This window comes from Carcharhinus amblyrhynchos, chromosome 21, assembly GCF_965287045.1.
Source record: "Carcharhinus amblyrhynchos chromosome 21, sCarAmb.v2.hapA, whole genome shotgun sequence".
NCBI classification, from domain to species: Eukaryota; Metazoa; Chordata; class Chondrichthyes; order Carcharhiniformes; family Carcharhinidae; genus Carcharhinus; species Carcharhinus amblyrhynchos.
The window spans coordinates 23,576,841-23,604,578 of NC_137344.1; the positions used below are offsets into that span (position 1 = coordinate 23,576,841).

Genomic DNA, 27,738 nt, shown 5'->3' on the forward strand with positions numbered 1-27,738 from the left:
GCTCTGTCAGAGAGTCAGTGCAGATTCAAAGGGCCGAATAGCCTCCTTCTGCACTGTAAGAATTCTATGAAAAGAAGTGACATATTTTCAAAAAAACAAAATATTGCGAAGGCTGGAAATGTGAAATGAAAACAGAAAATGCTGGAAAGACTCATGTTCAGGCAGCATCTGTGACAAGACAAACAGATCAATGTTTCCACTCTGTATAACTGTTCCTCAGATATATTTGCAAAAATCTGTAATAATCACTGGTGTGCTATTTTGAAAGAGATTTTCCTAGGCGCTTCAGAGATAATCATCAGGAAAAAAGTATGCCAAACAGGAAGAAGAATTTAGCAACTTGCAGGAGTCTGTTTTATAAAATACATACACAAACTCATCAAGCCCATTCCATCCAGACCAGGTACCTTCCTACTCGCCCCACCCCCATTACTTTTCTTTCGCAATTGCACCTTGTTGCTTTGAAGGGGAGGTCTTATGGTCTTGTAGTAATTACAGTAGTTGTACTTTAATAGCAGAATAATACATTGTGGGTCAGATTTTAGTTGTTCTTGCCCAGTGTGAAATGGGCAGCATTGGGTCAACTGCCTATTTTTACACTTGGCCCAATTTATTTCCTTTCCATCCACTTTAGTTAAGATTGACCTTATTGTGATATACAATGTAACTAAGATTAAGAATTTATATATCTCTATATATCTCTGGTGCAGTAACATGACCTTGCCTCTGTACAGTGTCCCACCTCCCAGCTTGTCTCTTTGTGTTTCTATAGGATTATCTGGATGCCCTGATTGGCGTGTGTTACGATGGAGTTGAGGGGTTACTCTACCTTTCACTGTTTTCTATCCTGGCTGCAGTTGCATTTTGTGCCATGATATGTTCAATTTCTCGTGCCTGCAATCACTTAGCAATCAGGTGAGTGCCATGGCATCTTGTGCCGTGTACAGATTATGGGGATTGTCATCACAATTCCTATTATAAAGAAGAGAGGAGGATTAAAGTGTGAGATGATAGAGATATTTGAAATAATGAATAAATGGGATCAGACTCAGCCAAAGAACACTTTCAAATGATTGAGGGATCTAGAACAAGGGAAATGATTTAGGATAGAGAGCAGGCGAAAATCTTAATACACAGCAAGTGATAAGGCTACGGAATGGTGTACCTACTCCACTGAGTTAACAACTTAAATAGAGAACCATGACGTTTAAATATAACTTGGACTGGTGGTTGAAGAAGAGAATAAAGGGACTTGCAAAATGAATAGGCACATGCGATTATGACTACTGCTTGCCTGGAGGTTAGAGAATAACATAATCTTGTTGGGCCAAGTTGCCTGTTTTCATGCTTTCTAATTAGAAATTACAACGTATTACAAAGTGGAGCCAAGATCTTATTGAATGGCAGAGCAGACAAGAGGGACCAAGCATTCTATTCCTATTTTACATGTTGGACAAAGGGTGCCAACTAAATAGCAAGTGATCCAATCTGATATTAGAATGGTCATAAGCACTGTGGCAATCATATGTGTGATTATCTGATCATCAAGTAACACATTTTGTTGACATTTTTATGATTGTTTACTGAACAAGGGCTTTTCAAGTGTAGTTACAGTACAGCATTTTACAGTTGGTGAATAATCCCAAGTGACGGGATTATTATAAGTCTCAAGTGATATGGAGTATTTTCAGATTAATAAAGTATATCCTGATATCTCACCATACAAAATATAGTTCTAACAGTCTTCACTTGCACAATGTAAGCATTAAAATAGATGATTCAGCATAAAGTGAAGAAAACATGCCAGTAGCTTATATTGGAAAGTGTACATGATGTCATAACACTAGATAGACCAACTAGGAAGGAATGTTATAGACTGCAGTACAGCATTAAATTTGCACTGCTATTAGTCACTTGACCTTCACCATCATGTTTAATGACATTTAAATTGTTTGGTCATTCAGTTTTTGATTTGTAAATAAGAAGTATTTCAGAAAATAAAATCTAGTGAGGGGTTTAAAAGGTGTATGAAGTTAGGAGGGAGAAACGTAGTTTTTTTTAAAAAAAATGGTTGCTGGCTTAAGGTCTTCCTCACTAGATTTTATGATATAAGCGAACTTGGTAACTAAATACGTGAATAGGCTTAGAAATGCATAACCACATCATAAAACATGTCATTTGGCCCACCCAGTCTGCGCTGCCATTTACCTTCAACATGAGCAGAGAGTTTTAATTATGTTTATCTAGCATTATCTTATATCTCCCATCATCCATCTATCCAATCAAACCTTCAAGGATGAAATAATTTCACGATCCATGAAAGTAAATTCCACAACCTCAAAAGGATGGCACAGTGGTTAGCACTGCTGTCTCACAGCGCCAGGAACTGGGTTTGATTCCTGGCTTGGGTCACTGATGGTGGAGGCTGCACGTTCTCCCCATGTCAGCATGGGTTTCCTCCGAGTGCTACAGTTTCCTCCCAAAATCCAAAAGACATGCAGTTTAGGTGTATTGGCCATGCTAAATTCTCCCTCAGTGTACTCGAACAGGCGCCGGAGTGTGACGACTAGGGAATTTTTACAGTAACTTCATTGCAGTATTGATGTAAGCCTACTTGTGACTCTAATAAATAAACTTGAAAATTTAAAAGTTTAAGAAGTTCTCCGTGAAGATTTTTTTGCTTCCTGTTTTACATCTCTTTCATGTCACCTTGAGACCTGACCCCTGAAATTATTGGAAACAGTCTACTCCTTCGATCCAACCTCTCCTATCCCCACCCATTCCTAATTTTCAACACTAATGCAATATCACTGAAAATATTGTGGTGCTTAATGGGATAGGGCTATTTTTTTCAATATATTTTTTCGGTTGGTAATCAGTGTCTTGGTGAGTATGCATTGCACCCCCCTGCAAAGCTCAGTATCCTTCCTGCTAATGTGGAACACAATACTGCACATTGCACTCTAACTGAACTCTTGATAAGAACACGGTAAGCAATCTGAGAGAGGCTGACTAAATAACCCACAAACTAAATCACAAGCATGTTACAGTCAACCTTGTATAAAAAAAACTCCACCCATCCTCTGAGCTAAACAGTGAGTGGGTTGTGGTCAGCCTTGTGTTAAGTATCTCCAGTTTTCTTACTGCAGCTTAGTTGTTCGGAAAATGTGTTAAATTGTTTTCAGGTATTACATTGCTATTTAAGAAGCAAGTGACAATCGTACCCAAATTTTAATTAATCTCATCCGAGGAATTATACTTGAGAAGCAAGTTAAGCTTTGATGGTTTTATGTGCATCGATCCAAATACAGTTTGTCTGAAGTGTGTAAATAGCAAAATGAAATATGGAAATTTTGCTTTCTGATGATCCACCATTGCATAGGTTGGGTATTTTGCTGTTTAACTGCTGCTGGCCTGAATGAGCTCCTTTTGTGTTTCAGAGATCGGGATTATGATGATATGGATGAGGCTGATCCTTTTAATCCTCAGGCCCGTCGCATAGCAGCACATAACCCAACCCGAGGCCAGATACGTAGTTTTTGTAGTTATAACAGTAGTTTGGGCAGTCAGACCAGCCTCCAGCCACCTGCAAACACGACCACCACTCAAACAGCCACCACAGCACCTGCACCTGAGTATATGTAAGTACAGTGAATAAACAGACTTTGGCTGCATCTCTCTCCTAAACTCCCAATTCTTTCACCTGCTTAAATGCACGTTCAGACTCTGTGCCAATACTGAAATGCGTAGGATTTTGTCATAAGTGAGCAGACAACCTGTCCACCCTGAGCTATGTTACAAGGTGCAATTTTAGTATCAAGTATATTTCATCACTCAATGTACACACAGACTGAACTGGATAGAAAAAAACGACTGTCAGTCCAAATTAAAAGTACTGTCTACTGAAGTAGAAGTTAGCTTCTGATGCTTCTGTGAAGGAATGTATTGTTCAGTTTAAAAGGTCTTGCATCAGCAAAACAAGAGATCTAGTTTACATGATCATTATAAACAATGTTGTGTGTGATTGTATCAATGATATTATACTGCAAATATCTAAAAAGAATTAAGGTTCTTAATTAATTCAGATTGAGATGAAAATCAATCTCATTGATTGATGAAAACTGTAATGACTAAAGTTTAAACTGTTACATTTCCTACCTGGCTAGTATGTATTGCAGCAGATTACATCTAACACTTCTGTAAAGAGTTCAATCAAAGAGTACTTGTCCTGGAGCCATCAATGATTATGTGTACTCTGGCTATGTTTACATTTACTGTGAAAATTAGTGACTGCCACTATTAATATCCATTCTCCAACACAGGAATAACACCGTGTTATTTGGTGGAAACCCTCGCTACGAAAATGTTCCACTGATTGGAAGAAATTCGCCTCCACCTTCGGTACGTTGGGCCTTTGAGACAGAGTCATTTTTATGACCTGCTTTGCAATTCTCTTCTTCACTGTTCCTCCTTGATCTAGGTGACTGGTTCCTTTGGGCTGTTTGTATTCTTTAGGAAAATAACTGGTACCTCAAATCAATATACCATTTTTGCACCATACATAATTGCAAGTACATAATTGAACTGTGAAAGTATGATTTGTATATGATCTGCTTGACCATAAAAATATCAAACAGTGAGCTAGTTCACTCTGTAGGCTGCTCAGAAAAGTAACAACAGTTAAATGAACGGTGGAAACGCTAGCAGGTAGATTTTTTGGGGGCGAAGGTGAGGTGATGTGGCCAGGCAGATCACCATTGTGCAGCATGTCTGACTCGCCTCTTAAAGGAAGCAGGCATAAAGTCATAATGGCCTAAATAATGTCCCCACCTTTGACTAGGCCCTTTAATTCCAGTAGCGTTAATATAAAGTCAATCCTGAAGAATATTGCTCTCAAAATTCCTCGATGTAATCATTCAAGTCTCTATCAAGAAGTCATGAGTTGGTGTACAATAATTTAACCAACAACCTTGACTAGGGAGGGCCATGTTTCCAAGTTACACCGTCTTGAAAGTGTACGTAAGTAGTTAATGGACTGTCTGTGATGGTTGAATAGTTTACTCATTGTACAGGCTCAAGCATTAAAGATTTGCCACTTGAATGAGGTGCCAGAAGCCATCAGAACCTCATGGTCCCATAACTCCAGGGTAAATTACTGCCTTCAAAATAGGACTGAGGATAGAGAACAATTTCCCTTTTCCTGAAATGATACTTCTGCATTTCTTGTATTTTCCTGCTTGCGGCTTTATCACTGATCGTGTATGAAATGGCAAGACCAGGATATTTTTAGCAAAAATAATGGTGATAATCCTTTTATACAACAGTTGACTCTCATTGGAGGGAAATAAAAAGATGCTTGAGTAGAGAAAGCAAAATGTAATTTTTAAATATATTTTATGGCAAAGCATATCTCCTAATTGTTATTCAAGCTTTTGCTTTAAAAGCACTGGAAAACAGGAATGACAATGAAATTAATTCCTGTAATGCCATACTTCGAAATTAACTTTCATCATTAAATTGGGCACGTTAAATGCTTGAGTTAGCTTTTAATTTTCTCAGCAACACACTGCACAACAAAAGTAAATAATTTCAAAGTAAAAGTTCATCGCAGATGTTTGTTCAACAATGAATCCTTGTCCATGTAGCACAACATTTCTGCCAGTAAACAGCGCTGCTGTACTGATGTATTGTCAGTAATTATCATTGCAGTTATGGAGTCAATTACTTTGAAAAGTTTCAGTTTAATTTCGAGGCTTAATCAAAAAGGTTATAATAGATTAATGTAAATATTTGTATTGGTAAACTAATTCTTAATCCCAAGTGAAATGTGCTGGCCTCTTTCACTGATTCAACAATCCCATCCAGGTCCTATCCCCGTAACCCAATGATTTACCCTAGCCAGTCCCCCTGACATTCGGGCAATTTAGCATGGCCAATCAACCTAACCCACACACCTTTGGACTGTGGGAGGAAACTGGAGCACCTGGAGAGAACCCACATGGACATGGGAAAAATGTGCTACCTCCACACAGACAGTGACCCGAGGCCAGAATTGAACCTGGGTACCTGATGCTGTAAGGCAGCAGTGCTAACCACTTTGCCACCATGTTGCTCCTATAATTCTATGTTGTGTTACCCTATCTTTCTAACATCATTTTTCCATATCTTGACCTTTGACTGGTGGTGCATGAAGAAGAGGTGTAGAAAAGAAGTGGATTTCACATACAGCCATATTAATGTGGAGTTGCAGAACAATCCAAATGTAGTCAGTGGGACTAATTGGTAGCTCTTTTCAGGAGCCAACACAAGCACAATATACTATGCTGTATAATTGTATAACACAATGATGTTCTGCTCTGAATAGACGATGGAAATTAAAATATGATTCGTCCATTGACGGAAGAAAGATGCATAGGAATGCAATATGTCCACTTGTGCCACGCATTTCCTTTAATAACTGGCTGTAGAACAAAATTGCCACAAGCCTAGAAACCAGTTCATTGCGAAACTTTTCACCCTTTTGGTGAACATTACGTATTTGAGGGAGAAAATACATTGCTAAAGCCTGGATGTGTACTTCTGTATGCCAATGTAAAGGATACAAACTGGATTAGGGTACACACTTATAATTTGGTGGGGTGCACAAGGCTGAGAATCTGCCTAATTCCCATTGTAATCAAGTCACATTAACTTTGAATAAAAATACTGCAGAGGCTGAAAGAAAGAGAACAAAAAACAGTACAGTACAGGATCAGACCCTTCGGTCCTCCAAACCCAAAACCAGAAATGCTGGGAAAACTCCACAGATCTGGCAGCATCTGTGGAAAGTGAAACAGCGTCAATGTTGAAATGTTAGCTCTGTTTTTCTCTCCACAGATGCTACCAGACCTGCTGGGGTTTTTCCGGCATTTCCTGTTATTTCATATCAGCCTTGAGTTTGTCAAATAACATTTTAAATCCCAGGCAGAGATTTGAATCCAGTTCTTTGCTGGGTCTCTGAATTTGAGCAACCTCGTTGTCAGTTCTAGTTTGGTTCCATACTGTAAACTTACTGTGCAGTTGCTCAAACATGTGTACTGCTTCCCAGTCATTCTTTTCTGTACAAAATTCCGCTTTGCATCTTTGAGAAAAGTGTCTTTCTAGTTGGAGCAAGAGTTTTCTAACAACAATGTATTCCTAATGGTAAGCTAAAGATATTTTAAAATTATCTCTCCCCCCTCAAGATTGAAGAATAATTCATGCACTCAGATTAAATCTGCATTGTTATAGTGGCTATGCTATTTTACTATTTAATATTTCATCTTTTTTTTTGACTGAGTTTTGGAGCTGAAATATGAGTGATTTAAAACAGTAAGTTTTCAACATTTGTGAATTTGAGTATGTTACATCACATTTTGTTTCATTTCCTTCCAGTTGTCATTTGATATTCTTTGAACTGATGTTCTGTGCTTTTTTTTGTTCCATTGTTTTGTTATTTGTTGGATTCATTATTTCCTACCTATTTAATAAGATGAAGCAAAATATTTGAATTTAACATGCAAGTTTGTATATGACTTTGGATCATCAGAATTTTTAATTTTACCTCCTTATTCAGACTTCTCTTTTATACACCATAGAAACTTGTCCAGTCTTGTTGGATTCTATTCTTATTTTCCATGACTTGATGTCCTTATCACACTAACAATTCAGACAAAATTTGCCCAACAGTTACTTTTTTTTCTTTTCCCAAGTTTGGAAAGGTTCTCTCAATTCTTAACAACAACTTAGGTCCTACTGCTTTTTTTTCTATGAGTTTCAGAAGAGTTAAGTATAGATTTAGCTTCTAGCGTTAGTTGTCTTTTCTATTTATTGTATTTATTCCTCATATACAAGCTCAGTTAGGACCAATGCTGTTGCAGTAACCCCAGGATACTAGCCCTAGTAAAAAGACCTTTTTCAGCCACACTTCAATATTTTGGATACAAGGCCAACTTTGAAGTGTCAGCCTTGGCTCAATGGGTGCATGCACCACTCCAGAAACCTAAGCACCTAACCTCATCAGTGCTGCACTGATTGATTGCTGCATGGTCTGAGGCACTGTTGTTTGAATGAGATGTTAAGCCAAGGCCCCAGTTGGCCTCTTATGGATGCAAAAGATCTCAAAGCCCTTCAAGTTAGAATAGGAGAGTTCATCTGGTGTCAAGGCCAATATTTATGTCCCAACCAACATCACTAAGAAGATTGATATGGAATTTTGCTGCCATCCACTGAAATCGTACCTCGCACCCTTGACAGATCAGACAAAGCTTTCGGAGTTTTAATTTGGCCCTAATTCTCGCTATAACAAGGAAGTCTGCCTCCTACAAGGTGGCATTCAGACTTCCTGAATGATACATGGGCACAATTATATCTTTGCTTATCTTAAAGTAATTTGCATATACCAATCACAAGTATACATTTGTTCTGAAGTCATTTATATCCAATTACAACTAATAGTTCTGATTACTTCATTTATATCAGATGAATATAGTTAACTAGCCATAGCCTCCATATGCTTGTCTAATTATAATGATGAAGTACTAACTAGGTATCTCTACATGGTTACACCATCCAAACATCTATATGATGTAAGGAAGAAAAAGATTTTCAAGAAAAACACAATATCATGTGATTAAAAGCATTAATTAGACTGGATTTGAAAAAAAATTGCAACCAAAAATATGAAATATCCATGACCTGATATTATCATGGTGTCAATGGAAAGTTTGCTTCTCTTATTATATATGTATGCATAATTATTGTATCCCATTTTATATTTTGAACAAATCTTTTCTCTGTTTTAAAAATCCTCCCAGTGAAGGCTGCACACTCTTGTACATCATTGACTATCTGGAGTTTAGCATGATTGCCAACCTTGTCATAAATCTGGATCTTGCAATTCTTCCAAAAGGCTGTAAGATCTTGGGTGGAATTTTACCAGCCCACTCACCATGGGAACCAGAGCAAGTGAGGGATGGGGCCTGGGAAGATCCATTGACCTCAGGTGGGATTTTACAGTTTTGGGATGAGTGAGGCCATAAAATCTTGCTTGTTTCAAACTTGCCTATTTTGGGTTTTCATGGTTGGCATCTAGATAACTGTATTGATGGGGTGTCGGAAGTAACAGCTGGGTATTTGTCTAATTGTATTCTATAATGTGCCACCTGGAGTGAAGGAGCATTAGCAGTGATTATGTATTAATGCTATCACTCAAATGTCCAAATTGCTTCAAAATAATCTATACTATACCCTACAATTTGTGTAAAATTGAGATTACATGATCAATAAATGAATTATTTTGTCATATTGTAGCTAAGCTTGAAGTTCCACTGACATTTATCTTCTGTTTTCCTGCATTTTCTTTTCATTGTGTTTCCACACCCAATTATCAGGTTGATTCTATCAATAGCTAACTAGTAGTACAATTATTGTGGAACAAGATATTTATTTGCACCCGCCTTGAACCCTGACTAGTGGAAATGCTATGGCTCTTGTACAGTGTTCTGTCCATCAACCCAGAATGGTTTATAATCCAACTGTTTTTTGACTTCATTCTGTGATCCCTGAATTTAGAGAGATGCACCATTTCTGTGTAGACTAGTACCAAAAAATGGTTATTTGAGATGACAGTACCATTTCTCTGTCCTTCTGAGTTTGAATTTATTACTCAAAATGTTGAACTGAAAGGTTTACTTACTGAGTTTCTTCTTCTTTCTTCTAGTACTCCCCCAGTATGAGAGCCACCTACCTTGCAGTGAGTGAAGAACCTACCAGAATTTATGGAAATATATTTCCTGTGTAACAATTATGCTGTTCTTCATAAGTTAACTTCAAGGTTCCTTAATGCCAGCTAGAAAGAAGTATCACTGTACTTAAAAAAAAAGTTGTTCAGGCTAAAAATCTTCCCCATTCTCTGAATTTGAAGTGATAATCACCACAAGGGAGCAATAGAGAACTGTTGAAGCTAGATGCTGTCCAGCTATCTAATGGATTCCCCGAGTCTTAGTGTTCAAAAGTGTTAAACTGAATGCTTGAGGTTATATCTGAAAATATTGCATTGTTTTTAAGTATCATTCTTATTGGAGCTGGTATATAATTGATATGTGCTGAGGTATTAAATTTAAATTGAATTGTGATTAGAATCTGACATAAGAAGTGCCTTGTAAGCAGACAGACTTTTAAAAAATGGTGAAAATTTGAACTTAACATTCAAGGTGCCTAACTCTCAATTGGATAATAGAATTGATTCTAGGGTTGTGAATGTTGCCTGCATATAACTATTAGAATGATGCTTCATGTTATTCTTGACTAGTATATACAGTGTACTTCAGATATATTGAAACACTGTGGGTGGGATTTTCCGGCTGTGCTTGCCCCTAGACCGGAAAACTCTGCCTGAAGTCCATGTCCCACCCGCTACAATTCTTGTGGTAGGTGGGACAAGAAAATTCCACACTGTATCTCCGAAAAAAAAGCAAAAGTAACCTGACCTGGCCAGTTCATGCTACTGTGGCTTTGATTTCTTTTGGCTAATTGCAGTGCAAGGTTGGTTGATCATGGAGCAAGCACGTCTTTCCAGGAGGACAAATTGGAACTGGCTCTTGCGTAAAACTGAGTTGGGGTGGGGTGGCCGAAAAATCTAAACTACTCATTTTACAAAAAGAAATACAATGCTCAGCACATAATGGTTTCTTTCAGAAATTGAATCACCTGCTGTGAATTTTAAGTGCTTAATCCCATTTCGTACTTGATGACTGCGTCCAAACTCCTACCCAAGTCATTTGTGAGAAGTATGACAGACACTGGCACTATATGTAAACTACAATTTGTGACTGGCAACATAATATTTCAATTTGCTCACACTTCATTCTTTCTAATACAGCTGCCAAATTCATTGTCAGATATTTATTAAGTTCTAGATTTAAATCACCACATTGTGAAATGTTCTATGAAATAACTTGACAATATTTCACCAATTTGAATTATTTGTTACCTGTATTATGGTATGATAACCATTTATAGATTCCTTCTTCCAGGTCTTATCTCCCCTATGGAGTTGCATTACATGCTGTTTCCTGCATATTACATTTAAAAGGAGAAAACATGTTGAAGTTTTTTTACAAATAAAGGAGCAACTATGGTTTAAAATATTACATGTATTCCAGTGAAGTGGTTTTGGATGTAATTTGCTTCCATAAATTAAGAAACCAACCTTGTTTAGGAGTCCTCTTTTATATTCCTAAGTGTGTGTCAAATGAGCAGATCTCCCTCACTAGTTGTGTGCCTGTATTAGTGATTTATCTGTATGTAGTGATACTTTTTGACCAAATGTTATGTAATCTGATTGTAATCCAGTCTATTTTGGGTTGAGCCAACAAAAAGACTGTCTTTTAACATTCTGTCTGTGAAACAAAGTAGCCATTTGTGATCTACTTTGAGCATGTTTGATGAATTATAAATTCACTGGGTCCATGAAATTTCACAGAACACATTAACCATGTCACAAAGGATTAAGGCAAATTAAGATCACCAAATTGGAATTATAGTAAGTTTAGTGTCAATTTTAAGAGGGCTGTATAATATTTTCAGATAGTTAATACTTTTAATAGTAAATTCCAAATGATTCTCTCAAAACATAAAGCCAGTTATAGCAGGTTACCTATATGTTGCAATGTAAAATCAAGTGGATTCTGAACCAAACCAGTAGGAAAGATATGGGTGGGATTTTACAGACTCACTCAAGTGAGACTGGAAAATCCCACCCGAGGTCAACAGACATTTCCATTGTCTGTCCCTTGCCCGTTCCGTGGTGGGTGGAGTGGTAGAATTCTGGCAAATGTAACTAAAATATATGCTGTGTTCAGTTTCTAATCAATGAGGGAACTGATGCTGTTTGGCTTTTCCAAGCTAATCATTAACGCTTTTTCAGTTATGGCAGAAATAATGCTAAATTTCTCATAACGAGTAGGTATAAATTTTTAAATTATCACAAAATATTATTTGGAAGAAATAACCATACCATTGATTTGATTTTGATTTGACTTATTATTGTCACATGTATTGTTTCTTGTGCGCTTTACAAATAAAGCATACTGTACATAGAGAAGGAAAGGAGAGGGTGCAGAATGTTGTGTTACAGTCAGCTAGGATGTAGAGAAATATCAACTTTATGCAAGGTAGATCCATTTAAAAGTCCAATGGCATTAGGGAAGGAGCTGTTCTTGAGTGGGTTGGTATATGACCTCAGACTTTTGTATCTTTATCCTGACAGAAGAAGGTAGAAGAGAATGCCCGGGGTGTGAGTGATCCTTGATTATGCTGGCTGCTTTTAATAATGAGAATAGTCTAAAGATTAAAATGAATACCTCAAATAGCATGCTGCCTGAGCAAGCTTCTTGAATTAAAACCAATTCAGCCAACAATAATGGTTGTGTGAATATAATGTTGTTTTAATTGTAATGTATTTTTTATTTGATTATATAGTGATAGTGTTAGTGACAGTTAATTTAGGTACATGATGTTTTACTGTGCCAACAATAATCGTAGGGGTACCATATGATGTCAACACGTGGAATGACTATAGTACAGAGATGATTCAAAGGAAAATTATTTCAAGTCCATTCAGTTAATTGTTTTAGTCTCTAAGTAGTAATAGACTAACTGGCAAAAATGATGAACTTTAAAGTTACAATTTGTTCATATGCATCAAATGGCAAATGGGCATCATCTCCTTTCTTAATGTACTAGTGAATATCCTATATTATTAAAATTTTAAAATCTGTTAACTACTTCACTGCAGACTAGTATTAACTTTGTCTTCAAAATTCAATATTTAAGAGTTGTAAAGCACAATTTTAAACCCATGTGATTCTTCAAACATGCTTGATTTTCCTTTAATGGTGCAGTCGCCCCAAAATCCTACAAGATTTGGGAGGGAAGGTTTTATCTGTGTTTTTGGCATGCCAATACATTCTAATGCAATGTGACTTTGTGTATGAATGAAGCACGCATAATTAATGGAATCTATTCTAATGCTGTTATCAAGGATATTGTACTTTATCTCCAGAATAGAGACAAAGCATTTTTCTCTGCATTGATTCACTGTTCAGTTCATAGAATTACCATGCAAAGCTAGATTCCTATAATGATTTTTCTCCACTGATGAATCCTTGTGATCTGCTGTGGGCAAAACAATGAATGCAAGATAACCATTTTGATATTTGTAGAATTTGACTACCATGCTGTAAGTAACTTTATTTTTTTACCAATTCCTCCTTAATTTCAATAAGAAATTAGTTCTTATGGACTAATACTTTAACTTTTTTAAGGCATTAATTTCTAAGTATTAAAACCAAGTTAAATCTTGCCACCATTTTTCCTGCTCTGCTGTTCCCAGTGAAATTGGTGGGAAAAAAGGAATCATGCAAAATTCAGTAAATCTGCATCATAAAATAACTCTGTCTGCGATTTAACACTGGAAAATGATCTCAAAACCAAACAGTAACTCAATTGTCAAGATGTTGAAATGATTCATTTAACAAGACTACTCTACGTTTGTGGACTAAATCGACCTCAGGGATGAGTAATGGACTTTGCTTATCGTGAGAGCTATTAAGGATTATACAGGAATTTAAGTAATCTGCATCCAGTCTGTTCAACGGTGACTGACTAGAACCAATCATCCAGCTGTTGTTTCAGTGTTAGAAGGCAAAAGTTGTTTATGAATCATTAGGACCATTGGCATTGATGAGATTTCAGCAATATTTAACTCTGGTGTAATATCCTCATTTTATATTGTCTAGTTATTTTCAATTTAGTTTTTTTATAGCAATTTTTGTAAATGTATTGAATTGTGTCAACACTGTTCTCAAGGTATTGCATTAGGAATCCTTTTTTATCTTCTCTGCAAAGAAGTAACCATTTCACAATGAAAAATGCAACTATATAAGAATAAATTATTGATTTTCAATAAACAGTTTATCTTCATTGTGTTGCAAGTTTCAAACTGTATGTTAATGAAAACTAAATGCACTGAATTATTGAAATGATTCATTGGTACTGACTCAACTTAAACCATTCTAAATCTTCAAAAGGGCTCGGAAGTTTTGATTTATTTGACTCTAAATATACTGCAACCTGGAACTGACAAATTATCCCTTGTGTTACAGGTTATTAACCATAGATAGATAAAAGGGTTGGAAGCAGACTTATGTGGAACATAAATATCTTTACATAGACCAGTCGGGCCAAATGCCCTACTTCTTTGTTATTTGGTGCAACCATCAACTTTGGTCCATGTGGCAACACGGAGTGTGCACGTTTTGATTTCCCAACTAATTATACAGATTAATCAAAAATAAATAAATCATTTATCTCATCAGTGTTTTTCCCCCATCACTAGTATTTATATACAAACGAAAGGGATGTGATGGTCTAACAGGCAACCTTTGAAGCCTTGTTAGCATATTCTAGCATCCTTGAATGGGAGAGAGATCCAGAACAGGATTCAAGGAAATGCAAAGGCTTCAACATGGCAGAGATGCAAAGGCTTTGGTGAAACTCTGGATGGCCCCTGGATGTTGCTCAATGTTCCTGTCATGATTTTGGCCTTTTCAAGCTCCATGGTTGGTTATATTATCCTGCAGTTCATCATTAATCCTGAACTTTGTTTCCTTGTGATTATAATCCTGATTTTGTGATCTTTATCTTTTATCCTGACAAGGATATATGATATATGAGCACGGAGGCGTTTATCACCTGCTATCCTGTGTTCTTTGTTAATCCTTGAATGTATCCTCTGTAATTTCATCTCATAATTGATCGTACTATGTCATTTATCACATTAATAGGGGCAATCCAATGAGTGAACAAGATAGCAAATTTTCACTTGTTATCCTGGTGAACCCAGGGATGTCCATTTATCCTTAGTGGAATGTATCTTGCAATATACTTCTCATTTCTGAGGAATGTGTTTAGGTTTTATCGTAGCAGAGTTTTATACTCTGCTGTGATTTTTATACTCTTCTCATCTTATAATCCTGGCCTATATAGTGGTGGACTTTTTCATCTGATATCCTTTATTATCATTGTGGTTGAAATGAGAATTGCAGGTAGGTGGGAGAATGGTTTAATATGGAAGTGGTGGGTAGAGCCCTACAAGTTCTCAGAGCCAGTGAGGAAAACCCCTCTTAGAAATTATGGGCTTGTGTATTTTTTGTATTTCAGATTATAGACTCTCTTAACTCCTGTTATGGTACAGACAAATTATATGTACTGGGAAAAGATGTATCCAAGATGGCTGGGGATGGGGAAAGTGTCCTTTGGTGCATGCCCAAATGTGGCACAAAATTCCTTGGTGGTTTAACCATATTTCACTTTGATCTGATTTATTATTGTCACATATATTAGTATACGATGAAAAGTATTGTCTCTTGTGCGCTATTACAGAAAAAGCATACGATACATAGAGAAGGAAAGGAGAGCGTGTAGAATGTAGCTTTACAGTCATAGCTAGGGTGTAGAGAAAGATCAACTTAATACGAGGTAGGGTCATTCAAACGTCTGATGGCAGCAGGGTGCATGGGGTCCTTGATTATGCTGCTGCCTTTCCAATGCAGTGAAAAGTATAGACGGAGTTAATGGATGGGAGGCTGGTTTGTGTGATGGAGTGGGCTTCATTCATAACCCTTGCAGATTTTTTTGGTCTTGGACAGAGCAGGAGCCATACCAAGCTGTGATACAAACAAAGAATAATTTCTCTAATGCATCTGTAAAAGTTGATGAGAATCGTAGTAGACATGCCAAATTTCCTTAGCCTCCTGAGAAAGTGCAGGTGTTGGGCTTTCATAACTAGCACCAACGTGGAGGGATCAGGATAGATTGTTGGTAATCTGGACACCTAAAACCCTGAACCTGTCGACCACTTCCACTTTGTCCCTGTTGATGTAGACAGGGACCTGTCATCTATTATGCTGTGCTACTATCCTGTGTGTTTTTAATGGTTGAATAAGCAAAGGCAGTAGCAACTTTAAAGATTTGCTTTCCATAAGTTCTGTTAATGCAGAACTTATCACTGTTATCCACAGTTATTCAGAGTGAACAATACATAAACGTGACAGGATACATTTATTAACTGCTAACCTATCCCTATGAGTTCCAATTTGAGCAATATTCCTCATATAGACTTAAATTCTCTCTTTAAAAGTAGTTAGCAAGCCACAGGCATACTTGCTGTGACTTAGGTTTCAGACCCTGGAGCTTTCAGAAGAGAAAGAGAACGAATGTTTTTTTCTGGTAGCCCAGGCAGACACTTCCTTTGTTTTTAAAATTAAATTGAAAGTCTTTTCTTCCCTGCAAGCTTAGCTGCGCTCATTAACCGCATTACTGTCTACCTAGTCTGAAATTCCAGGAGAACCTAAATAAACAAAAGGTCCATTAACTATACAAAGAAACAACTAAAATCAGTTATAATTCTGCACTCTCAGCATTTGGTCCACATTTCCCAAGACAAATTGACTCCTGTAACAAAACACTGCCACTTAAAGCCCCACCTTAAACACAAAGTACATCAAAATAGCACAGTATCATTACATTGGTCACATAATTCCCAGCCTCTGACCTGCTCTTATAGACGCTGTATTTACATGGAAGTCTTGTTCATGGTCAGTGGTCACCCCAGGTTACTGGCGAGTCGATATAAACCCCCTCCCCTTCCAGATATTGATTGTTGGGGAGACCGTGATTGGTAACGTCAAAGGGAGATGGTTCGATTCCCTTTTTTTGGAGATAGTAATTGCCTGGCATTTTTGAGATGCAAATATTACTTGGAATTTATCAGTTAAGCACACATGTTTTCCAAGTCTTGCTACATACAAACATGGACTGCTTCAGTAGCTGAGGAGACGCAGATAGTGCCGAACATAGTGCAAACATAAGCAAACACACCCACTTCTGACCTTATCATGGAGGAGAGATAATTGATGAAGTAGCTGAAGACCATAGGTCCTAGGACACTACTTTTTAAATTTTGAATCATTCAACTGGTTCATCGAAGTAGGAAGAGGAAATATTACAATGTCATACAATATAGCACATGGATTTTCCATTATAACATTTGATTCATGAAGCGTAGCAATTGCAAGATTTTAATAGAAATGACTAAGATGACAAGATGCAAATTTTCCCTATCTCCTTCCCCAAACCTGATTCTTAAGTTGACTATGCACTGCCATGACCCTTTATCTTGATGCATCAACTTCAAAACTTATTTTGGGGATACAGTTGAGTTTGATATGTATGAGCCTTGGCTCAGTGATATGCATTCTTACCTCTTAGAGGGTTGTGGATTGTTGTCCACTCCAGAGGTTTGAATACTAAACCCAGGCTGATACTTTTTGGCCTTACTGAGAGAATGCTGCATTACCAGGTGTGCCACCTTTCAAATGTGACCTTTGTAAAATCAACATCCTGTCTGCCCTTTTTGTTGAATATAAAAGATCCCACAGTATTTGTCAAAGAATAGAGAAGTTGTCTGTGGTAATCTGACCAATATTAATCCTTCAACCAACATCACTAAAAGGGATTAATTAAACATTATCTCGCTGCTGTTAGCAGACCTTACTTTGTACATTTTGGCTGTTAGATTTCCTACAATAGCAATTACTTTCCAAAAATAACTTTATTGGATATAAAGCACATTGGACATTTTGGTGTTGTGAAGGAAGAGACTATATAAATTGTTCTATTAATATTTACATGATAATTTATTTGTTCCTATTGTCTCAATGAATGTCATTAAAACTCTCTGCTATTTTTACTGCCTCTTATAGAATAATTTTTATTCATTTTCATGATGTGGGTTGTCACTGCTTTAGCTTTACCTTACCCCTAAGAAGCTGGTTGCAGGCTGCCTTCTTGAACCATTAGGTAAGGAGTGCCATTATTTTAACACACCAAAAATGAAGGGCTCATGCCCAATTGTGATTTGAAATGGGGCCCTGAATTCATGGGGAGAGCACAACCTATGTGTTGGGTATCTGAGAAAGAAAAGCAGAAGATATTAGGTGTTTTGTTTTTAAAGTTTGTGGAACTTAGAATATAGGTTATTTGAATATTTGCATCATTTGTTGTGCTCCGAGGCAAATCTGACAAAATATTCATTCAACAGTACTTTTCTCATTTCTAGCACTTTTTATCCAAAGGTTTCAGCATATAACTGCCTGCCTCCAATTCAGCCATCGAGTCAAAACAGTCTTTCCACTTGCAACTTACAAAAACATAAGAGATTGGAACAGAAGTAGACTGCAGTGCTTGTTGAGCCTGATCCATCATTTAATATGATCGTTGATGATCTTGGGCTTCAAGTCTGCCTTCCTGCTTGCTCCCCCATATCTTTTCATTTCTTGAGACACCAAAACATCGTCTGTGTCAGCCTTAAATATATTCTACAATGGAACATTCACGACCACCTCAGGTAAAGAATTCCAAAGATTGATGGCGCTTTGAAGAAATTTCTCTTCATCTCTATCCTAAATGATTGACCCCGTATCCTGAGAATGTGCCCAAATGGTTTAGACACCCAGCCAGTGGAAATAGCATGTCTTTAAGTTACCATGCCTCTTTCAAATCTGGTATGTTTCGATTAGATCACCCCTCATTCTTCAAAACTCCATAGAATACAAGCCCAATTTACTCAGTCTGTCATCACAACAACATCCCAGGATCAATCTAGTGAACCTTCAGTATACCACCTCCAATGCAAATATATCCTTTTTAAAATATAGATATAGGACTGCACTCACAAGTTCATCTGTAACCTCATGAAAGCCATGTAAAATTGTAGCAAGACTTCTTTGTTCCTGTACTCCAATCTCCCTGCAATAAAAGTTATCATACAATTCTTTTTCCTAATTGCTTGCTATCCCTGCATGTAAATTTTGTGTTCCTTATACAAATAAATCCAAGTCCCTCTGGATATTAACATTTACCAGTTTTATGCCTCTTTTAAAAAAAGTTCTGCTTTTCTATTACAAATAGAAATGTGAATAACATCACACTTTCTCACATGAGATCCATCTGCCATCTTGTTGGCCACTCACTTAACCTGTCCAAGTCTCTGCAGATTCTGACCTCCTCACAGCTTATATTTCCATCTAGCTTTGTATCATGAGCAAAATTAGAGACAATTATTAAAGTTGATTATAAATAGCAACACCACATGTCACAGCCAGCCAACTTGTAAATGTTCTATTTAAACTTACTTTTGCTTCTTGTTCATTAATCAATTCTTAATCCATGCTAATATATTAACCACAACACCAGTAGTCCCTTATCTTGCCTATTTATCTATTCTGTTGTATCTTATTGTGTGCCTTTTGGAAATCCAGGTATGTTAGATTGACTGCTTACCAATTGCCCACTAGTTGCATTCTCAAAAAACTCAAATGCTTAAACACTGTTTCCCTTGTTGATTTTGTGTGTTTATATTATGGTTTCTGAAATGCTTTAAGACTCTCTTGATAAATTCCAGATAGGCTTTAGCTCCAATTTTTCTATAACCAATAAATTTTTTCATAGAAAATGAATAAGATATTTATTTCAAATGCCCTTTTTTTGGGGTCTTAGGGTGGATTTGATTTAATTTGATTGCAACAGTACTCAGGAGATAAATCTCCTAATGCCTGGAACTGACAGGTAAGGTTGCCAACTTTAGTTGAATGGATTTCGAGGGGTTTTCTCCAATGATTTCCTGCCTCTAGGTTAGTCTAACACTCCCACCCTTGTGGAGTAACTACTTCCCAATCCATGGGAAAGTCAAAAGATTCTTAATTAGTTGATTCCTCGATTCTTGATAGTCGAACAGTCTATTCCATTAATTTCCCAACTAACGAACCAGAAATAGTCACAGAAAATAAACATGCAGGAATTTGGTCAGGGTGGCCCTGATTTTACTGCGGGGTTGCTGATTGCAGCATCCTGCAGGCTCCAGGCCAGTCCGGGAGGGTTGGGAGGCCACCTGCAGGGTGCTGAGCAGCAGGTGAGCCGGGATGTTTTGGGGCTTTGCTGATTGGCTGCTGCTTCCAGTCCCCAGGTGAGACCCCTCCTCTATTAGTGCGCGTGCGCGCCTCTGGCTCTCCCGAGTGTGCGGCTGCGCGTCTAGCACACTGTTGCTAGGAGACAGCAAACTGTTCGGAGACAGCAAACTGTTTGGACCTAGCGAGAGAGAAACGACCGGCCGCCAGTAGGTACCGGGTACCGGGAGGGGGAGGCGCAAAGGAGGGGGGCCTGATACCCGCCCCATCAGGACCTGATTTTCCCCCTTTTCCTCTCTTCCCCCCCCCCCTTCCGCGGACCCGATCCACTTCCTCCGAACGGGAGCTGGTCTACCTTCCCTGCTCCCCCGTGACGTCATGCACCTGTCTCTCCCCCCGCCCCCTCAGGACCTCATTTTCCACCCCCCTCCTCCTCTCCCCCACCCCCCAACCATCCGATCCACTCCCCCTCTTCCTCCGCTCAGGACCTGGTCCACCTTCTCTGCTCTCCCCCACCCCCAATGATCTGATCCCCTGCCCGCCTCCCATGACCTGATCCCTCCCTCTCTCCTCTCCCCCCCCAGCCCCCCACCTATGACCTGATTCCCCCCACCACCGCCTCCTCCCCCCCATGACCTGATCCCCCTATCCTCCTCCCCCCAGGACCTGATCCCTCTCCTCACCTCTCCCCAGGATCTGATCCCCTCCACTCTTCCCCCCCACCCCCCCCCCCACCTTGTAGGACCTAATCCACCATGTCTGCTCCCCCCCCTCCCCCATCAGGATCTGATTCTACATCCCCCCCCCCCCCCCCAGGACCTGATTCCCAGCCTCTCCTCCACCCCAAAGACCTGATCCCTTCATCTCCTTAGGTCTTGATCTTCCTCTCCTCCTCGGACCTAATCCCCTCCTCCTCCCCCAGGACCTGCCCTTCTCCCCTTTTCTCCCAAGACCTGATCCCCACCCCAATGAGACTGAATCTCCCCTTCCATCAACCCAACACACTCACCACCTCAGGGACGTGATCTCACCTGGGTAGGCTAACTAGCTGTTATGAAATAAAATAAGGGACCCTTCAACTATGGGACTGGGGGGGTGGGGAGGGATGCTGGTGACCATGACAGACAGGATGTCATGTGATCGAGGGGAAGGGGGTTGCTAAGCATGAGCGCTTACTGAACAGCCAAGCAGAGATTGAAATCAACTAAAACTTGCAACTTATTTTGAGTCACAAGATTATCATCTCTCTACTGGCCAACTCTCACACAGTCTGGTTCAAATCATTCAAGCTCATCCTGCAGACTCCCACCTCAGGCTACCATTGGCTCGCCTAGAAGTAAGGGATAAAAGACGTCCACTCTCCTTATGTCTCCCTTTGAGATTCACCCCCCTCATACGGTAAAGGCAAACAAGTCTGTTCAAACTCCCCTCCTGTTTTGTGGCTTGAGCCATAAGTGAACTATAATTAAACCTTAGGTAAATCTTGCTGCAAGATGATCCAAATTTACCAAAAGGTAGGGTAGACCAAAAATTCCCCAGTGTGAAAGTAAGCCTTTGGAACTGTCAAATTCACCTTTAAATAACCAAGTTAAGAGTATTATTGTTGGGTCATCTGGCAGTCCATTGTAGTATTACTTGCTTTCTTAGCAATCTGTTCTACTTTATTCAGTGACTGACTTTTAGCCCTTGGAAATCTAGAGAGAAAATAAAAAATTAATAGAGCTTACTGGATCGAAACTTTAATGCGTTGTAATTTAAATTCACTCACAAAATAACTTTATTGCAGTGACTAAGGTTCAGCTGTCTACGCTTAGCTGCTCTGCCCTCCCAGTTTTGTTTAAGGTGTACAGGAAAATACATCTGCCATAGCTGCCAACCTGATTTCCATTTTGATTTGGCTGACATTGGAGAGTTGAGATTCCACTATTTTGTCTTATTTGATCAAACCAGTGAGGAATTTTGAGCACAATTTACACCCAGTGCACATCAAGTTCCCTTGGTCCCAACCTTCTAATAAATATTGAGATATTTGCTGCTGTAGTTTATTGGCACCCTTTGGAAAACATGTACGATAAATAATTGCCCAGGAAATCTCAACTTCCCTGAGATTCCTCTGAAAATGTCTCTGACATGGCTTCTGAGATTTCAATCTATCCTCAGTGAATAACAGTCAAGCCCACCCTATCTACTCAAGACTGTTCCCACACACATCCACAAATGTCCAACCTGCAACTTCTCACGTTGCTGTGACTGCCAACCCCCATTAGTGCCACTTTCAGCAGCTGCGAACAACTGCAACTGTACACAACCCATGACTGCTAATCTTCATGACCACCCACAACCCATGACTGCCTGCAACCCATGACTGGCCCCACTCCCCACTCTCGCAACTGCCCAACTCCACTTAGCCCTGCTCCTCTTCAACCCTTCCACTATTTAGCCTTGCTTTCAATCAACCCTGACTCTTTCAACCCTTTTTCATCAACCCCGCACTCCCATAGCCGCAATCCCACTCAGCCCATCTCCCCACTCAGCTCTACTCCCGCAGTTACTACTCCTAAATATATAATCAAGAAATATCTTTTAATGCAAGAGGAAAAGATAAACAGTTATGCGTGAAAACACTGTCTGATGGTGTTAGTTTGTGGAAGATTTTGCATGATTGTACATATGGGTATGAGCAGAAACTGGAACCAAGACTTCTTTCAGAAAACTGGAGCAATTTTGATCATGATTTGCACCTGGATTGCCACTTGTTTAGAGGGAGGCAGTGGCACAGTGGTAGTGTCACTACGCTAGTAATCTACAGACTGAGCCATGCTCTGGGTACCTGGGTTCAAATCCCACTGCTGCAAATGGTGAATTTTGAATTCAATAAAAAAGAAACCTGGAGTTAAGAGTCAAATGATGATCATGAAACCAATGTAATTTGTTGTAAAAATTCATCTATTCCTTACCTGTTCTGGCCAACATGTGACTCCAGATCCATAGCAATGTGTTGACTTTCAACTGTCCGTAATAGCTTAGCCAGCAATACCCATGAATGAATAAAAACAATTGGAAACTCTGCCCACTAGACACTGTCCTGTTTCTAATATTTTCATGTATTTATGTTATACAAATTTCCTGTTCAGAAAATCTTACTTCCTGATGTCTTTTTTCAATCACACTTTTCCTTTCGAAATTTCATGTCCACCTTAATGATGGGAAGAACCAAAATAAACTTATCCAGCTGCCATTAATGCCTTCGAGCACTTGTCATACTGTAGGGAACCCTACAGAGTGAGGAATCCAGGACTCCTTACCAACTTGCTATTTCCTATTCAACAAAAATAATTATATCAAATGACAATCTTACTTTAAAATGAGGACTGAATTATGTCTGCACATGTTGATCTAATTACTACGTAACCCAACTTCACTAGTCAATACACAATCTTGACTCCCCAGTGCAATTAATTGGATTTTTGAATTAATCCTAATAATTACTTGATTGTTGGATTTACAGTGAGAATTGCTAATGAAAAAAGGGTTTCAGTTTGACTTTCCATTTTTTAGAAAAATAAAGCTCCATATCAAAAATAATTTTGGCCACAGATGTTACATGCAGTTCTGAACATCCATTTCCACCAATTTCACCTCCACCCCAACCCAAAAGTTGACTTTGATTTTAGATTTAAAGCAAATGTGTACTTGCAAACGTTTTGTTATCATACTCATCTTTCTGCAATCAGCAAGGTAATATGAGCTTGTGATAAGGGAAACTCAATGGTTTTAAATGCCAGCAGTGTCTTGGGTGGCAGTTTCTTGTTTCTACGTCTGAAGGTTGTAGGTTTGAGACCCACTCCATATAAGTCAACTCCATATGAAATCCAGGCTAACACTCCAGTGCTGAGCAACCTCCGGCGTCATTAAATGTATCATTCTTTGGGTGAGATATTAAATGAAATCCACACCCACCTTCTCAGGTGGATATAAAGATCCCATGATATGATATCAAAGTAGAGCAGCAGCATTCTCCTCCAAGTCTCACATTGTTCATTTATTTAATTTGTATATTATGTTTAGCTACACAAAATACAATAAGTTAACTCGACACAGCATATCCTGATGCAGAACAGTAAACCAACAGATAATTTTGCTTAGGCTTACAGTAGTCATTTGAAGCCTTTCTTAATCATTAGGTGGGAGAATCCTATGAACAATCATTAATATTTCATGCTATTGTGAGAGAATAGCCACCCCCAATATCTGTCGCTTCATATTATCATTCAATGCCACTTGCATCAAACAGTCCAGCCGGGCAGACACCTGGGAGCCAATGTGCCGTATTTCAAAATGTTTAGTGGTGAAGCCCCAGCTCATAACCTTGAGCCAGCACATTTTACAGCAATGCTCCATTTGCATCCCCTTGGCCCATTCATTATTTATTTCGCTCTTGGGTAGAGTATGGTACAGACTTCTCCATGATGTGGAGATGCCAGCATTGGACTGGGGTAAACACAGTAAGAAGTCTCTCAACACCAGGCTAAAGTCCAACAGGTTTATTTGGTAGCAAAAGCCTCTAGCTTTCAGAGCATAAAACCTGACAAAGGGGCAGCGCTCCAAAATCTAGTGACTTTTGCTACCAAATAAACCTGTTGGACTTTAACCTGGTGTTGTGAGACTTCTTACTATGTGGACCACATCAGCAAGAATGTTTTTTTTATGCCAGTGCCCAGGAACACTGTCTAATTAAGTCAAAAATGGTGACCGCCTCAGAGCCTTATGTTTGGAATTCAGGTCGAGAAAATAATTATCACAACAGGTGCGAATGTTATTTGTGGTGTCCATCACCATTTTTTTTTTAATTATTTGTTCATAGCGCAAGCATTGTTGGCTAATAATTTCATTTCATTTATTGCCTATCTCCTGTATCCTTGGAAAAGTGGTGGTGATCTGCCTTCTTGAACCACTGAAGTACATGTGTTGTAGGGACACCAATGGTGCTGTTAGGAAGGGAGTTCCAAGATCTTGACCCAGCAAGACTGAAGGTACAGCAAAACAGTCCCAAATCAGGATGTGTGGCATGAAGGAGAACTTATAGGTGAAGGTGTTCCCTTGCATCTGCTGCCTTTGTCCATCTAGGTGGCAGAGATCATGTGTTTGGAAAGTGCATTTGAATGAGCCTCAATGAGGTGCATCAGAGATGGAGAGAGTGAATGTTGAAGGTGGCATGGGGTGCCAGTCAAGTGCGGTGTTTTGTCCTAGATGATGTCAAGCTTCTGTAGCGTTGTTGGAGCTGCACTCACGCAAGCAAGTGGAGAGTATTCCATCAACCTCCTGACTTGTGCTTTGTATATGGTGGACAGGTTTTGGACAGGCTGCAGAGTTACTCTTTGCAGAATTCCCAGCCTCATCCTCCTCTTGCAGCCACAGTATTTAAATGGCGATAGAATTTAGTTTCTGGTCAGTGTAACCTTCAGAAAGTTGGTTGTGGGGGGATTTGGTGATGGCAATACCATTGACTGTCAAAGGAAAATGGTTAGATTCTCTCTAACTGGAGATGATCATTCCCTGACCTTTGTGTGCACAAATATTACTTGTTACTTATCAGCCCAACTTTGAATGTCATCCAGCTCTTTCTACATATGGACAGACTGCTCCAGAATTTGAGGAATTACAAATCATGCTGAACATTGTGCAATCATCAAAGAACATCCCCAAAGAAAGATCATTGATGAAGCAACTAAAGATGGCTGAGTCGAGGATATTATCTTGAGGAACACAGCGGCAAGAGTAGGCCACTCAGCCCATTCAGCATGTTCCACCATTCAACACAATCATGACTGACAATGCACTTCAATGCGTTTTTCCCCATACTATCCCCATATTCCTTTATAACTTTAATATTTAGAAATTTGTCAATCCTGGGTTTAAACAAACTCTCGATGATTGAGCTTCCACAACTCCAGCTCAGAGAATTCCAAATGTTCATAACCATTTAAACAAAACAAATTGTTCTTATCTCCAGCCTATGTGGTTTCACCTTATTTTGAAATTGTGCCCCCAGTTCTAGACTCATCAACCAGGGGAAACTCAGATGTTAATAAGGAGGCCTTTGCAATGCTGACAGGAGTTTACCATTGTTTGTCCTGATGCCTAGGTCAGTGCCGATGGTTCATTTGGTTTAATTCCTTTGAGACTTCCCAGTGGTCTGATACAATGACTTTTTAGGCCACTTCAAAAGGAAGTGAAGAACCAACTACATTACTGTGGGTCTGGGATCATGTGTGAGGTCACAAGTAAGGACAGCAGATTTCCTTCCCTAACAGAAATAGGGAAGTGAACCAGATTGGTTTTTATGATAATCATTTCATGGTTGCCATTACTGAGACTAGCTGTCAATTCCAAATTTATTGAATTTAAATTCCACTGGCTGCCATGGGGGATTTGAACCAGTGTCCCCTGTGTATTAGCCTGGGTGTCTGGATTACTAGTATAATGATATCACTCAGCCACCACCGTCCCCATCCTCAATTGCTAACATGCGTGATTTTTACAGCACTGTTAACCCTGAAAGTCCCTTGTTTGTTCAAGATAGTGAGTTCTGAACCTTGTCTTTATCTTTCACTGTTGCATTCCATTCATTAGCCCCACTATGATTCATTCATCAGCTCAGAATGAAATCAGACTAAATATCACTGTTGTTTTGTGAATCACAGGTTGCCAATAAGAAATTATACACAAGGTCAAATACTAAGTAACATAAATAATAAGATTTGCATTTCATCACAACTCAATATTTTGCTGAGAAGACTTGGAAGAATAGTCAAAGCGGCATTTTGTTTTTTCTATTGTGTTAGGGTACTAGATCAGAAACTCCAAAGATGTATTATGAAGCGAGACTAGACCCCAATTTTTTTTTGTTTTGGCATTAAAGCAGCTTCTCCTCTCTTGCACATAAAATATACCAAAATAGCACAGTATCATTACAAGTGTATAATAATTGATCACAAGAACTATGACTGTGAGCTGGAGGAGAAATGAGATTTTTAACTTTATGAAAATGGCGAATGGTAAAAGTAACTTTTACATATTTCAAAGTATTGTGTTTTTCACATATTAATGACACTTACTTTAACAAACAATGATCAGACAATGTAGTTTAAAATTAAGAATTTTTGAAGTGAGCACATTACTTTGCTATCTTACAGAAATGATGGAAATAGTGTATGTTTATACTAAAATACGGAGCGAATTTGGTCGACAATGCAACTTTTCAGATCGGCCAGCAGAGCTACATGTCGACCTTCTCCCAGATCCATCTTTAGCAGAAAACTTCATTGAAAAAAATCCTGTCGATGTGCATATCCAGGTTTCAAAGGATATGTCTGAACATGAGGTAGGATACCAACAGTTGAAACATGCAAACTATACAGACAGTGACCCAACTTTAGTTATGAGGAGAGGTTGGAGAAACTTGGTTTGTTCTCACTGGAACAACAGAAGTTGAGGGGCGACCGGATAGAAGTCTACAAGATTATGAGGGGCATGGATTGAGTGGATAGTCAGAATTTTTTCCCAGGATGGAAGAGTCAGTTACTAGGTTACATAGGTTTAAGGTGTGTGGGGCAATGTTTAAAGGAGATATACGAGGGAAGTTTTTTTACATAGAGGGTGGTGGGTGCCTGGTTCTCGCTGCCAGAAG

The 27,738-nt window shown here is 38.8% G+C and overlaps 2 protein-coding genes across 8 annotated transcripts in view; both read left to right on the top strand.

The window, feature by feature from the left end:
* Positions 1 to 12,144, top strand: part of ttyh2 (tweety family member 2) — a 114,290-nt gene extending 102,146 nt beyond the window's left edge. For all 5 annotated transcript variants that reach the window (XM_080208821.1, XM_080208822.1, XM_080208824.1 and 2 more), the window contains 4 exons: positions 773 to 915; positions 3,441 to 3,641; positions 4,323 to 4,401; positions 9,740 to 12,144. In XM_080208821.1, the coding sequence (XP_080064947.1) occupies positions 773 to 915; positions 3,441 to 3,641; positions 4,323 to 4,401; positions 9,740 to 9,820 (504 nt within the window). In that variant the 3' untranslated portion in view covers positions 9,821 to 12,144. The remainder of the gene's footprint in view (positions 1 to 772; positions 916 to 3,440; positions 3,642 to 4,322; positions 4,402 to 9,739) is intronic.
* Positions 12,145 to 20,164: 8,020 nt separating this feature from the next.
* The window catches only part of dnai2b (dynein, axonemal, intermediate chain 2b), a 61,255-nt gene continuing 53,681 nt past the window's right edge, over positions 20,165 to 27,738 (top strand). For 2 of the 3 annotated variants that reach the window (XM_080208826.1, XM_080208828.1), the window contains exons 1-3: positions 20,165 to 20,257; positions 26,101 to 26,193; positions 27,245 to 27,432. In XM_080208826.1, coding sequence (XP_080064952.1) covers positions 27,247 to 27,432 — 186 coding nt within the window. In that variant the 5' untranslated portion in view covers positions 20,165 to 20,257; positions 26,101 to 26,193; positions 27,245 to 27,246. The remainder of the gene's footprint in view (positions 20,258 to 26,100; positions 26,194 to 27,244; positions 27,433 to 27,738) is intronic. The other variant, XM_080208827.1, reaches the window with a different exon arrangement.